Below are 16,287 nucleotides of genomic sequence, written 5' to 3'. Positions count from 1 at the left end.
CTTCCTATACATAATCAATTCAGAACAGCGATTTCTCACTTCTATGTGAGCTGCTTTGTGCAGCATACATAGAAGTTGCAATTCTTAATTTTTTTATGATTGTTTATGTGCATTTCTCCTCATTTTGCCATGTTGAGACCACGTTTTCCCTGGTATTGATTTTGGTGCTGCCTCCTATTTAGGCCACCCTTGTAAATAGGGCGCAGGATCAAAATCAATGGGTGTTGCGGCGAAACGCCCACCGTAATACCCATTACCTACCGCTTTCACGCTAAGTATAGTGTGAAAGGGTGCCTTATTACAAGGAGGCATTATGCCACGTTAAGTGGCGTAATGCCACCTTGTAAATAAGGCGAAGCTCCTATCGCCCAAAAAAAAAATTACCTCCAAAATTAAAATTAGCACTTGATTAAATGTCATGTGAGAGAACAAAAAGGCTCACCAGAGGTTGTTGTGACAGAATAACGAATGCACTTTGTCTCCACTCCAGTACACGTCATGGTTTCCGAAGTATAGCAGGAAGCGGAAGATGCATCTAAGCAGGACCGGCAGATGACACCGTTCTTGGTACCAACGGGTGATGGCACTGAAACAAATTGAAATACTGGATTTGTAAAATGCATAGACTTTGGATATTGTACCACTGAAAAGGCGATGAAGAAACGAACTGGAGGACCACCTCTTTCAAAGATGGCTGACTTTAACAACGTAGGGAAGTGTTGATGTTGATGTTACAAGGGATACATGGAGCTTTGACAGGCCTGTTTAAGTGCTGGGAAATCAAGGTTCAAATAATGGTATTAAGATGATGAAATGCAGAGATGAGATGGTCAAGTTAGTCTGCTTAAAAAAAAAAATTGGTATGTTATGTCGACATCATGCTGAGTAGATCAGATCCCGACTAAGGGCCTAATTATCGGTGACTCGTTAAATTCTGCCCCTCGCATAAACCGCTGTTTACAAAAGGAATGGAATTATGGGTTTGGCTTCATTTAACGCATCCAATTATAGGATGCGTTAAAAAACCCAACATTCGTTACATTTCTGCAGGTTAAACTTGTCTAAATTTAACAGGAGAAAACATACTGTATTTTCTGTATCATGTGGATTTTGGTGCATTATACACCAAAGTCTGCATGCTATTTCCCATGAACTCATAATAGGTGTTATTTATCACACCCAATAAGTAACGTACCCATAGTGTTGTTTTTTACCTGGCCCAAAGGCCCTGATTACGAGCTAAGGCATTATTTATCACCAATGATAAAGGACGATACCACAGGTACGTTATTTATTGGGTGCAATAAATAACGCCTATTATGAGTTTATGGGGAATAACAATTGGATTTTGGTATTTAACGCACCAAAATCCACGTGATACTGTAAATACGGTATGTGTTCCCCTGTTAAACTTCTGCGGGTTTGACCTGTTATTTAACGCATTCGAATAGAATGTGTTAAATATTTTCACACTCGTAATTGCGACCCATGAGTAAAAAGTTCATACACAGGTCTGAAAATTACGAGGAAATTGTAATTAGGCTCCTAGAGATGTGGAAAGAAAAGCTTACTGTAGTGAAGAAATGTGAAACAAGACAAGATACCTAAGTCTGGATCAGGACTGGAGCATCACCACTGCTGCGTGGATTGGCACCGCCTCATTGCCTCGGCTGCACCCTACATCCTCGATGACGAAGCAACCAGGATCAGGTACCTTTGTTCAGTGGGCCTCACTGGGACCCTGTATCCGGCCCATGATCCATCGCAGTCGGCCTGAACGTTTGACTTTGTCCCGATCCGGCATGACCAGATATCCCATATAAGCGCTGAATGCTTCCATGCTATATTTGACAGTTTATTCTTTAAAACTTCATAACGCAAGTTCTACTTATTGGATGTTTGTCGTTTTGGTCTTGTTGAATCTTTTTGTTTGGTATTTTCACTGTTTTACTATTTGAAGTGTAGCAGGGTTTCTGTTCTCCCACAGAACTGTGCACAGAGGATTGGAACCTCAGCGAATTAGGGTGACCCAAAACTCACCTTAGTACCCAACAAACCCCTTACCGAGCTAGCTACAGTGTCTCATTGGTCATAACAAACTCCCAATGTTTAGACAAACCAGAACATGAGCTTACAATACCTCAGGTTACGTGGAACACATGAGCACTCTTTCGTTATGCAATCATTTCAAACCAGAACGTGGAGTCAAGAAGAACACGTGAACATTTGAAATATTTATTTACTAATGTCGTCTTCTCAGGCGCAGTATCTTAGATAATACAAGGAAACATATTATCAAAAGCAAAGTTATCAGCATAGTTACTAGTCCATAAAAAGCAAATGGTGACAGCATGTTAACATGCTGTAATGAATAAGAGTTAACAACACTTATTTCTCACCCTCCCTAACACACATATTATATTAATAGCTAAGAAGGTCTCTTTGGGTTGAATTAGGGCGAGCCCATACATCAGCATACACCAGCTCTCTCTGCATGCGAACAGCATCAAGTGTGTTTTGTGTGCCTCAAGCAAAGTAATATAAAACCCGCCTTAAAGCCAAAGTTGGCAGAAGCTGCACTTATGTTATGTATATAAAGGCGCGAAGATCAGACCTCACAACAATTCTGTATCGTGTTGTTCCTGAAGCTTCAGCACTCTATGTGCAGACATAGTTTATTAAGCAAAGCTGATATCAGAGTAATAACATATTATTCTCAAGTAAACCACAACGAACTACTAGGTTGAAAGCTAAATCAACAATTAAGTGTCGTGTGCAGAAGCAGCAAAGGAAAAATGGCGTTTAAACATTTAATGAGCCTATGCTAACTTAACACATTATAAAGATATATTGTAGCTATATGACCCTGTCTTTTCCCAATGATAAACGGCTAAAGATTCAAGACCCTGCACCGATGATTTGGTCAGATTCTTTTATGATTCCACTACCCTTGACACCCCTCGCCTCCTTAAATTGTAAACCAGATTCCTAGAAAGACCGCCCTTGTTCCAAACTGCCAATTGAATCATGGAAACAAGCACTCATCGACTCAAGACCTACTCTAGGCCTAGACCCCATCTTAGCAAATGATGAAATCTCACCTTGGATTACTTGCACTCTTGATCAAGTCATCCCACAAAAAACATTAACCAGAAGAGCAAAAGATAAATCGGCTCCCTGGTATACCCCCAAGCTGCGGAAACTCAAACAAGAATGTAAAAAAGCTGTAAGGTTTTGGAGAAAAGATTAAGGGAAGTTAAGCAAACAAACATACAGAAAACACAACCGAAACTACCATGCGGAAATAAAAAAATGCTGAAGCTTCACACTGAGGAAAAAAATCAATTGTGCCTCAAACTCCTCAAGTGAAATGTTTTGCACAGCTAAAACACTATTAGATCCCTCCTCCACTGGCTCTCCCTCTAAACCTCCCCATTGCAGTGTAATGATTTTTTCAGAATATAATCCACAAAATATACAGCGATAATCAAACCATCCATGAACACCAGCACCATGAGCTATAAGAAAGCTACGCTGGTCACAAACCAGCCTATTCTCAGTGCTTTCCCCCCTCTGAAGTTGAACACTTTGACAGATATATTTTGTAAGGGCAAATCCAGCTCTCGAAAAAGATCCAGCCCCTGCTCGGATTTTAAGTAAAGTTGCTGACCAGATGTTTCTTACCTTGCTGGAAATGTCCAACCTATCCTTGGCTTGACCTGGCAGCTTGGAAACAGCCCATGGTCAAGGCATTATTGAAGAAACCTAATTTGGACCCCTTTGGTTTAGGGAATTTCTGACCTTTGTCCCTGCTTACCGAGATAAGTAAAACTCTAGAAAAACATGTCAATTTCACTCTCTCAGAATTTTTAGAAAAATATGATATTTTGTACCACACACAGACCAGATTTCTACCCTACCATTGCACAGAGACTGCTCTTCTCGTGGTGGTAGAAGAAGCCAAAAGAAAAATGCTAGATCAGAGAGCCTAGATCAGCAATAATACTCCTAGATTTCAGCTATTTGATAAGGTGAACCAAGATATTCTTGCTGAAAACGGTATCTCTTTCTTCACTGAAGTTCTTTCTGAAAGGCAGGTCCATCCAGGTTTTTGACGGAGGTTGTGCATCAGATATTTTCCGCTTAGAAGGCAGTGTACCTCAGGGCTCATCTCTGAGCCCTACTCTATTTAATGTTTATATGAGGCCACTTGCAGATATCGTCCATCCCTTTTGGATATCGATAGTATCTTACACTCAATCGGTCTTTTCTCTCACTCAAAACCAGAATTTCACTTGCTCTGCACTGGGCCCCTGCCTAGAGAAAGAGGCAGGCTGGATAAACAGCTCCTGTCTTAGACTAAACGGTTAGCGCCAAGAAACCTTCTGGTGAACGTGCGCTCAAGAAATACATTTTAACATAACATAACATACCAGGACAAATAGAGTACATGATGATGGGCAATAACTTGACCTCCTCATGTAATATGAGCTGGCCAAGCTGTCTAGACCCCCCTCCCTCCCCTATAAACGCCATGAAGAACTTAGGAATGTGGCTGGACAAATCCCTGAACGTCAACACCCTGAGAACGCTCTGAAAAATGCTCCCTCTCTTTCCTCCCACTTCAAAGAGGTGGATAGTCCAGTCTATTATTCTTTCCTGCCTATACTGCGCCAATTCCCTTTACTTGGGAGCCCCAAAGGCTACAATACGAAAACTACAAGTGATACAGAACTCCGCCGCCCAGACCTTGTACGATCTACTTAGACTTCCGTCTGCCTGACTAGCTCTTGCTTCCCTCCATTGGCTTCCTGTGGCTGAGAGGATTAGGTTTAAATCACTATGCATCACCCTTAGGGCACTCCTTGAAAAAGGCCCTCTAATCTCCCACACTTTGAAATCGCCATAACTCTCCAGGAGAACCTTACGCTCCTTCATGGCCCACCAAGCCATCGTCCCTAGGGTCAGAAAGGTAAAATGTGGAAGGCGCTCCTTTGCCTGCAAGGTGCCTAAACTATGGAACAGCCTTCTGTATTATCTGAGATCAGCTAAAAAGGAACTTCCATTTCAAAAAGTATTAAAGACTTGGCTTTTCCAGAACAGATCCCGGTAATCCTCATTTATCCAGTCTGTGCCGCACTATTAGTGCTGGGATGCCTAAGGGTGCTATGTGCTCTATAAGTGCTGTATAGAATAGAAAAGAATAGATCCAAAAACAAGAGATTTTATTGCACATCCCACCGTTACAGATTAAAGGATAATATTGTTTGATGTCTATCCAACTGTATTGAAGGCATCTTCTAGACAAACGCAATATGTGTCTCAATGAATAGGTCTAAATGTCGTCAGTATTTAGGAAAGATGTTTTTATTAATTGTACAACAATATGACATAGCTATTTTTATCATATATCACCACTTTAAGATTTTCTTTCATTGTATGTGTGTTATGAATTTACATTATTATATGGTAAATAGGATTAAACATCAAAATAGTTAAAGAAAATCCAAATGTGATCTCAACTTGGATGGAATTCATTTTTTTATTGAAAGTTTTTTTATTTAAATATTATTATTTTTTTGCATAGGTTTGAATTGATTTGTTAAGCTACATTCCACTATATTTTACAGTTTGTTTTTGGAAGGTAAAATGCATCAACATTCTGGGGGAAATTCTAAATACAAAGTACAATCCACTGGCTCATTTTATCCATGGGAAAGAGGAGATTCGGTCAAATAACTTCGATATTTAGGGTTTTCTCAAGAATCAGTCACATCATTTACATTTTAAATAGGAATGCATGGGAGACACCTGAAAGACGTCTTTTGAAGCCAGACTGGACTGCCCAAATGCTAATGAGAGTCTGGCAGGTGGCCTTGTAGTCCGGTATTTATACGTAATTCAGCTTATTTAAAACCTCGTGGTAGACCCTGTTAGCATTTTAAATCTATTTTCTTTTAATTCAGGCATATTTTCCACACTTTTTCTCCCTTGCATGACTTATCCTCTTGCTTATGGGAATGCTCCAGGAAACCTACAGTGACAGCATTTAGTAACATTCTGTACATGTGTTCCACACGCTTCATTTATGCCATGGTAGTACACATAAATGTAGCCAATTACATGTTAGTTGGATCAACTATACTAATATACACTTATTTACATTTATTCCTATAGCGAGAAGGTTAACCTCGAGTTTATTACCACAGGACGCAAAACTGACATGAGAAAACACCACTTACTGCCTCCGAGATTGCATGTAACAAGTACTTTACAGAGGGAAACAACATTTCTGTATAGTCAAAAATCCTCATGAGTGTGGTTTTAACTTAATGCAAAAATTTAACAACTTGTGTCCTGGAATTGTTTGAGTATCTTTTGTCAAAACAAATGCATATAAAAAATTGCTATAAAATAAAGGATCTATGCAGAGCATGATATATATTTTTATTACCATTGTTGAGAACGGGAGACACTTCACTTTTAATGAGTCATTGCCTCTCTCTATACTAAACAATGGTCATTGATAGAATGTTACACTCTTTGCATCTGCATTTATGTTATATATGGGATAGTTATACATACACTGGGGTGCTGCAGGGGTGCAGTTATCCGTGGTGCAGCACGTTGAGCTGCTTCTTACTGTCATGTATGGATTGCTCAAACTAGAGGTCTTATCGCATGCACTGGATGGCCCACAGGATCGTGTAAACGCGCTGATTTGTGCACCGCCTATAATAAAGAGAAATAAAATGTCAATGCGTATTTTTTGCTGCCATAACAAAACCAGTACAAAGGGAGAGTAAAGGAAATGTTTATTTTGTAAATCATGTCAAAAAACATAGATGAGCACTGGATCCAGGAAGCATGGGTGAGTTTATTTGCCTCGCACCTTGAGCATCATTCCAACGAAGAGAGCCCTCTCCCATTTACCTCTAACGTGATGGAGTAGAGTTTTAGGTAGTGCTTCCATTTAGGTTTCAATTCATACTTCTAACTATACACAAACGAGTGAACAAACGGCTGAGGCTGAGGCTGCGAAACGCGTCTTGACGTTGCCAGCAAAATAAATCAACTTTAAAGCACCAAAACTGGGTCTGGGTCCAACTTTGCGGCCGGTGGCGGAGGGAGGAAAGCGAGCGCTTGCTGCATCTGGCGATATTTCATATATATATATATGCCACTGAAGAACCCTCCCAGCAGACCCAGAAGCAAGAAGGCCGCCTGGTTCACCGACGAACTCAAGGACTCCAAGAAGAACTGCCGCACCCTCGAGAAAGCCTGGCTCCGGAACCAGACCACAGACAACATGACCGCCCTCAAACACGCCACCCGCAAGCACCACCAGCTCATCCGCACCACCAAGAAGAAATCACTGAAGGATCGACTGGACAACAACGCCCACGACAGCAAGGAACTCTTCAGTATCGTCAAGGAGTTCTCCAATCCTAGCACCGGCAACAACGACATCACCCCCTCACAAGTTCTCTGCGACTCCCTCGCCTCGTTCTTCCACTGCAAGATTGCTGACATCCACAACAGCTTCGGCACACCATCCTCGCACCCAACCGCCGAACCAACGCACCCCACCACGACCCTCCGCACCTGGACCGCAGTGACCACCGAAGACACAGCCTGCACGATGAACACCATCCACTCCGGATCCCCGACTGACCCCTGCCCCCACCACGTCTTCAACAAGGCCGACTCCACCATCGCACCCCAACTCCGAGACGTCATCAACACCTCCTTCGACACCGTCACCTTCCCGTAGAGTTGGAAGCATGACGAGCTCAGCGCCCTACTGAAGAAACCAACAGCGGACCCCACCGACCTCAAAAACTTCCGCCCCATCTCGCTCCTCCCCTTCCCTGCCAAAGTCATCGAGAAGATCGCCAACAGACAGCTTGCCACCTTCCTCGAGACGAATGGATCCCTTGACCCCTCGCAGTCCGGTTTCAGAGCCAACCACAGCACCGAGACCGCCCTCATCGCAGCCACCGACGACATCCGCGCCCTTCTCGACAACGGGGAAACAGCAGCCCTCATCCTCCTGGACCTCTCCGCAGCGTTCGACACTGTCTGCCACCGCACCCTAGTCCAACGCCTCAGCAACACCGGCATCCAAGAGAAGGCATTGAAGTGGATCATCTCGTTCCTCGCGGGAAGAACACAGAGAGTCCGCCTTCCCCCGTTTCGTTCCGAGGCCACCGGAGTCATCTGTGGCGTCCCGCAAGGATCTTCACTCAGCCCCACCCTCTTCAACGTCTACATGAGACCTCTTGCAGCCATCGCACGCCAACACAACCTCAACATCATCTCATACGCCGACGACACCCAGCTGATCCTCTCCCTCACCAGAGACCCCGACACCACCAGAACCAGCCTCCACGAAGGGATGAAGGACGTCGCCGAGTGGATGAAGAACAGCCGCTTGAAACTGAACTCAGACAAGACTTAAGTCCTCATCCTCGGACCATCACCCTCCGCCTGGGACAACTCCTGGTGGCCCCCAGCCCTGGGCGCCGCCCCCAAGCCAACAGACCACGCACGCAACCTGGGCTTCATCCTGGACTCCTCCCTCTCGATGACCAGACAAGTCTACGCCGTCTCCTCTTCATGCTTTCACACCCTCCGCATGCTCCGCAAGATCTTCCGATGGATCCCGATCGAAACCAGGAAGACGGTCACCCAGGCCCTCGTCACCAGCCGGCTAGACTACGGAAACGCCCTCTATGCCGGAATCACAGCCAAGCTACAGAAAAGACTGCAGCGTATCCAGAACGCCTCCGCCCGCCTGACTCATCCTGGACATCCCTCGATGCAGCCACATCTCCGGCCACCTGAGGAACCTGAACTGGCTCCCCGTCAATAAGAGGATCACGTTCAGGCTCCTCACCCACGCACACAAATCTCTCCACAACCTGGGCCACAAGTACCTCAACGACCGCCTGACCTTCCTCACGCCCACCCGCCAGCTACGGTCCGCCAGCCTCGCCCTCGCCACAGTACCACGCATCCGGAGAGCCACCGCCGGAGGCAGATCCTTCTCCTACCTGGCGGCCAAGACATGGAACTCCCTCCCCATCCACCTTCGGCTGACCCAGGACCACCTCGCCTTCAGGAGACAACTCAAGACCTGGCTGTTCGAGCAGTAGCGGCCCCCCCCTCCCCCAAGCGCCTTGAGACCCTTCCGGGTGAGTAGCGCACTATACAAGTGTTTTGATTGATTGATTGATATATATATATATATATATATATTCACTGAAAAAACCATAGGTTATAGACCATATATAGTTAGGAATTAGCATTTAGAAAACCTTATTTTACTCACACAAAACCATTGAAATTCCATATATAGTTAGTTGCACTAACTATATATCGCGCACCCGCAATCCACTGCTGATGATGTCACATATTACATCATTCATGACATGGTCAGTGACATCACTGATGACATCACTGATGACATCATCTAGTGTCTGTGTGTTTTTGTAAAGTTTAAATACGTTTTACATATTGAAGAATGACTGGATGGATGGAAGACTGAGTGTGTGTGTGGCTGGCTGGGAGGTGTGTGACGCTGTGCATATCAATGTGTACTTGTATCAGTGATTGTATAAGAGAGTAAGTATGTGTTAGTATATGTGTGAAAAGTATGGTGTTCTGTGTTTAACTATAGATGAGGAAATCGAAGTGTGATTGATTCTTCACAGGACTGACTAGGTGTATGAGTGCATATGATAGTGTTCTAATAATAACTGACTGTATGTATGAGTAATTGTATGGGTGAATGAGTGAATGTGTGTGTAGACATACGAATCAGTGAGTGCGTATGTAGTAACTGGTATTGGTGTGTCATGATGTCATCAGTGATGTCATTTGAGATGTCATCAGTGATGTCATTTCAGATGTCATTAGTGATGTCATCAGTGATGTCACTGAAGTATGGTGTTCTGTGTTTAACTGTATAGATGAAGAAATGGAAGTGTGATTGATTCTTTACAGGACTGACTTGGTGTGTGAGTAACTCCATGGATGAGTGGCAGTGTGTGACTGTCTGCATAGGTGTATGAGTGCATATGATAGTGTTGTAATAATGAGTGACTGTATGTATGAGTGATTGTATGGGTGAATGAGTGAATGTGTGTGTAGACGTAGGAATCAGTGAGTGCGTATGTAGTAACTGGTATTGGTGTGTCATGATGTCATCAGTGATGTCATTTGAGATGTCATCAGTGATGTCATCAGTGATGTCATTTGAGATGTCATCCGTGATATCATCAGTGATGTCATCAGTGATGTCACTGACCATGTCATGAATGATGTAATATGTGACATCATCAGCAGTGGATTGCGGGTGCGCGATATATAGTTAGTGCAACTAACTATATATGGAATTTCAATGGTTTTGTGTGAGTAAAATAAGGTTTTCTAAATGCTAATTCCTAACTATATATGGTCTATAACCTATGGTTTTTTCAGTGAATTTTCAAGGTTTTGTAAATGCTAATTCCTAACTATATATGGTCTATAACCTATGGTTTTTTCAGTGAATTTCATTGGTTTTTTAACAGCTAATATCTGTAGCTGTAAAATGTATTCTTCTTTAAATCCAAAAATATATTTTATATGTTTATTAATAATTTTTTTTTAAAATATTTTTTTTCTTCGTTCCCGCTTCGCGAATCGGGAAGCTTCCCGTTAGCTGACCTTGATGCCGCGAAATAGACCGCGAGCCGGTAAACGTTTCTTTACCGCAACTGCCGCGTTAGAAAACAACATCGTGACGCCTCCCGTCCGCATGACGTTTCGCGTTGTCGCGTGATACGTCATATGACGTGCTACGTTAGCGAACTGGTACGCTTACCGAGTCGCAAAGCACAGGTTTCTGGAAGCAAACCTGGAGGCCCTGCAAAGCGCTTAACGTAAACACATCAGGTCATGTGACTTGGTAATAACACTTTTCATTGGTTCATTTCGCTTTTGGTTTCCTAATGATGTAAGACTAGGTCATATAATCTAAAATGAACACTTTTCATTGGTTGAGAACTATTGTTTTTCCCAAATGATGAAAACCCCTCCTTCTTTCCTCACTCTGACTTTCATCTTTGTGAGAGAAAGACCCTTTGTTACCAGTGAGCAATGGCTTCTTTAGTAGCTTCAGCTGGTGCTTCCCCACCACCTCCACCACATCCAAGGAAGAGTGGACCACCTGCTCAAGTTATAATTCAGCAAGAAGAGGAAGAAGAAGAACAGGACGACGAGCACGAAGAGAGGCACTTTTTGCCTGAGGAGCCCAGGACGTCTCACCGGAAAGAAAACTTCATTTGGCAATTTTTTAAAATTCCCAAAGGTCAGAAAAAAGTAAATGCAAGATACGTAACTTGCCTTATATGTCAAGATAGACTGTCCAGAGGGACCGACAAAAAAGACAGTTTCGGAAACTACACAATGCATCGCCATATGACTAGGTGGCATCCTAACAACTACAGTGCTGCACAGTTTCGTAACGACCTAGATAATCTCCCTATTATGGCCAGAAGATCTGTTGTACCGGAAGTAACGGGACCAGAGGGCAGGGAGATGGTGCCAAATATTCAAACGAGATTTCATGAAGTAAAACACGTCTGCGTACATTGCAATGGATTCATTTGCTACGGAGAAAGAAGCATCACTCTGATCAACAGAGCTATTGACTATCATATGCAAGTTTGTACGAAACGCCCCAAATAATAAATACTTTTTTTTTGTTTTGTTGCTCCTGTTGAGCCCTTTACAATGAATCGTTTTCATTGCCCCCTGCAAGAAAAACCCCAAAAAATATAAAACTGTTCAGAAAAATTCAAAAAAAGTAAAAAAATGTTCAGAAAAATAATAAAAAAAATATAAAACAACAAAAACAATTAAAAAAAAGTTCTTTTCAGAACTACCTCCCCGTTATTAAAAAATTGGTACAATATTTGGAACTGTGCCAACCTCTATTTCTCGTAGTTCGCTTCCCAGTTCGCTCGCCGGTACGCGAACCGGAAGTGAACCAAAAATAAAAAAATAAAAAAAAACAGTAAGTATAAGGGAAGGAAACAGACACTTATGTTAAAAGAAAGACAGCTATAGGGGAGTAAACTAGAGATACTATTACCCGTAATCCACTGCTGATGATGTCACATATTACATCATTCATGACATGCTCAGTGACATCATCAGCAGAGGATTGCGGGTTTTTTGGCAACGTGCCTTATCCACGGTTTAATAACGCTGCCTTTTGCTTTATATAAGTTTTCAAATTGTATGAAATATATACCAATAGGTCGTTATGAACCTTTAGGTAGTGCTTTTCTTCATGAGGTCTGGTCGCTTCCATACACATACAGATGTTTCAAAGATGATCAAGAAGTTTATCTGAATGGAGAGGAATGCACTGAGACGCCAGATCATTCACTAATGTGTAGGCACATACAGTTACACGGTTCATGCAACAAACACCGACCAAATATGGCTTGCGTGTTGCAAGGCACGCCAGTTCCTGCTATCATCCCCACGTTCAAGTTGTTGGAAAATGGTAGTTTTTTGATGCTCAATAATGAAGATTGTTCTGGGTTAATTAAAAGTATTCCTTTTATCGTAACAGTAAGTGAACGGGTTATTTGCTGCAGAAATGTTCTATTTCCTCCCACACATGAACATAGGGAGTTTTCAATCTGGCCACAAATACCAACCTTGGGAGCACATTTCAACGGCATGGCAAGAATAAGAGCTCTTTTGTCTCAGAGAGAGGTGGCCTTGAGTTCGGCCCGTGAAACTTTCGTGCTTCACATAGCGAACACCCGTACAGAGGTGCAGACCCTTTTAAATACTGATTCGCCTTTGCATTTCAGCGACATGGTTCGGACTATCTTTGACGCGTCCTCCACAAAGGCCCTGGCGCACTTTTTTAAAGTTGTTACCAGTGGTCTCGTGACTTCATTTGAGAAAATCTTTGGAGTCATCCCTGCTTCCTTTCATTCTATTTTTTCCACTCTGCTTCGTGGATTCCCATTTTTACTTGCATTACCAGCGGACGCTCTTGTGCTTTTTTACATTTTTAAATATGGATGTCCCTCCTGTGCAAGCTCCCGCCCTGCAGCTGCTGACACTGTTCCGCAATCGCATGCTAGAATATTATGGCACAATGCCGTTGGCGATATTAAGCACGGCATATGGATTATCTTTTCGATTCTCCTACTTCACCTGTGTCCAGCCTGTATTTCACTGCCTGACCTGTGATTTCGATTGGGCCATTGATTTGTGTCTCTGCGGACCGGTTTCTCCTGACGTCGACTTTAATCAGCTGATGACTCCTATCATTACTCACGAGTTGGTTTGTCCTGGCGAAAGGATTATGGCTGTGGCATTGATGCATGGACTAATTGGTCCCTGGAATTTACTGGCGGCAACACAGTCTTTCTTGGAACAGAGCTTTCTTGAAAACCCACCGAGCTGTCCTCTGATGGTGATAGAGGATCCGGTGCTGGGAGAGCACGTATGTTCTTTTCCGCTTTTAAATTGGATGGCTGAACTCTTTTCGGATGAAGACGGTGACTTCCTATTGGAGGCTGTTGCAGCTTATTTTGCATACACAGTTATGTCATAGACCTTTTTCATGTTTGATATGCTGAGTACTAGCATTTCATTGACAATTCATTGACTTATTTGTCAAGTTTTTATTATTTAGCTTGCCTATTGGCTTAAGACTCGATAAAGTACTTGGCATTAAATTTTCCTAGTTTTTAATGTTTTACCTTGCGGACCGTCCACATATAAAGTTGCAATCTGCTCTCATGAGATGGCACTTCTATTATCTTATTCAGTTCGTTTCCGGATCATGGAGAGGTGTCATCTAGGTCCTGGATATCTTTACACCGTGTTAAGTTAGCATGGGCTCATTACCGGTTTAAACGCCATTTTTCCTTTTTTGCAACTTCTGCACACGACACTTAGTTGTTGCTTTAGCTTTCAACCTAGTAGTTCATCGTGGTTTACATGAGAATAATATGTTATTGCTCTACTATCTGCTTTGCTTGTTAAACTATATCTGTACAGCGAGTGCTGAAGTTTCAAGAACAACACGATACAGAATTGTTATGAGGTCTGATCTCCACGACTTCATACTCATAACATAAGTGCAGCTTCTGCCAATTCTGGGCATGAGGCGGGTTTTATATTGCTTTGCCGAACACACATACACAACAGTTGATGCGGTTCACATGAAGAGAGAGCTGGTGTATGCTGATGTGATTCCTTCAAATCTAAGACACTAAAGTATGGGCACGCCCTAAACCAACACAAACAGACCTTCTTAGCAAATAATATAATATGTGTATTAGGGAGGGTGAGATATAAGCAGCCGCGGGCCGTGGAGGGAGTTATGGTGGGGCAGGGAGGCGGGGAGGGGGAGGGGCAGGGTGGAGCCCTCTCCACCCTGCCCCTCCCCCTCCCCGCCTCCCTGCCCCACCGTAACTCCCTCCACGGCCCGTGGCTGCTTATAAGTGTTGCTAACTCTTATTCATTTACAGCATGTTAACATACTGTCACCATTCGCTTTTTATGTACTAGTAACTATGCTGGTAATTTTGCTACTGATAATATATGTACTTGTATTATCTAAGATACTACGCCTGAGAAGACAGCATTAGTAAATAAACATTTCAAATACACATGTGTTCTTCTTAACTCCATGTTCTGGTTTCTAAGAAATATATAACGACCGACTGTTCATGAGTTCCACGTATCCTGAGGTACTATAAGTTCATATTCTGGATTGTCTAAACATTGAGAGTTTGTTATATCCAATGTGACACTGTACCTAGCTTGCTAAGGGGTTTTTGATTACTAAGGTGAGTTTTGGGACACCCTAATTCGCCGAGGTTCCAATCCTCTGTCCACAGTTCTGTGTGAGAACAGAAACCCTGCGACAGGGGCACCCCCGACCCTTGCTGGAGCTTCATCACACTTGCGATACAACTCCAGCAATGCGCCACCTTTACGGCACAGATACATCACGCATCTGTGCTGTTTTTGCCCCATGATGCGCCGCATTGTAAATGCAGCACACCATAGGTGACGGAACAGCGGCACAGAATGACTAACACATCCCTGGTGATGCGCCAGTCATCATAAATCTATCCCTATGCTTCTTATCTTGTTAGAGATGAACCGCCATATGTATCATCAAAGTTTTTTGCATTTCCTAAATAGCGAACTTTAAGGAATAAATAGCGATTCTTTACCATTCCTAGTTTGCGATGAGCTATTTGCTAATTACAAATTACCCATTCATTTCCTTCATTTCCATAGGGCGGTTGGACTCACTTTTAGCTCGAACGGCTGAATGGATTTCCACGAAACTTGGCAAAATTGTAGGGACTGGTAGCCCGATGTGCCTTTGCTATGTCTCAAGATATATGCTCCAGTGGTTTTTACGAAAATTAACTTTGAAAAATATATATTGGGCTACATTGGCCTATATATATGTTGGAGCCCAAATGTAGCCCAATGTAGCCCAATGAAGCCCAATGAAGCCCAATGTAGCCCAATGTAGCCCAAAGATGGCCGCCAGAGACAAAAAAAACAAATGTAGCCCAAATATCAGCCAGATGTAGCCCAACTATAGCCCAGTGACAGAATGACCAATCAGCTTCGCAAACCTCCGTTACGCGAAGCGGAGCGCTGTTACAGATATATATTTTTTTTTGAACGTTAATTTCTCAAAATCCACTGGAGCACATATATTGAGACCTAGCAAAGGCACATCGGGCTACCAGTCCCTAATATTTTACCAAGTTTCGTGCAAATCCATTCAGCCGTTCGATTATTATTATTATTTTTTTTTTTTTGCCCCGCGGGGCCCTTTTAAAACCTCCATATCAAACCTAGGGGGTCAGCGAGGATCTACTATGCCCCCTTATGGTCATTTGCCCCTTCGCTTTGGCCTCCTCTTGTCTCTCGATCCTACCGAGAGACAAGATGGCGGCCGCTACGGACTGTTTGGAATGTTTACAGACGCCGGAGAACCAATCAGCTTCGCTTCACAAAGCTCCGTTGCGCGAAAAGTACGCGTACTGGAGCGCTGCCCGGTCCGCTGTTACAGATATATATCTTTTTTTAAACGTTAATTTCTCAAAATCCACTGTAGCACATATATTGAGACCTACAAAAGGCACATCGGGCTACCAGTCCCTACAATTTTGCCAAGTTTCGTACAAATCCATTCAGCCGTTCGGGCTAAAAGTGAGGCCAACCGCCCTA

At 43.1% G+C, this 16,287-nt stretch overlaps 1 protein-coding gene across 1 annotated transcript in view; it reads right to left on the bottom strand.

Annotated features, from left to right (window-relative positions):
- The window catches only part of LOC144770788 (phospholipase A2 inhibitor and Ly6/PLAUR domain-containing protein-like), a 71,041-nt gene that overhangs the window by 18,881 nt on the left and 35,873 nt on the right, over positions 1-16,287 (bottom strand). The window contains exons 3-4 of the mRNA XM_078655541.1: positions 6,586-6,732; positions 443-586 (exon numbers count right to left, since the gene is read on the bottom strand). Coding sequence (XP_078511667.1) covers positions 443-586; positions 6,586-6,732 — 291 coding nt within the window. The remainder of the gene's footprint in view (positions 1-442; positions 587-6,585; positions 6,733-16,287) is intronic.

The sequence above is a fragment of the Lissotriton helveticus genome, chromosome 7 (assembly GCF_964261635.1).
Source record: "Lissotriton helveticus chromosome 7, aLisHel1.1, whole genome shotgun sequence".
NCBI lineage: Eukaryota > Metazoa > Chordata > Amphibia > Caudata > Salamandridae > Lissotriton > Lissotriton helveticus.
Note: the sequence above shows the minus strand (reverse complement) of the source record. Positions and strands in the feature narration are given on the sequence as shown.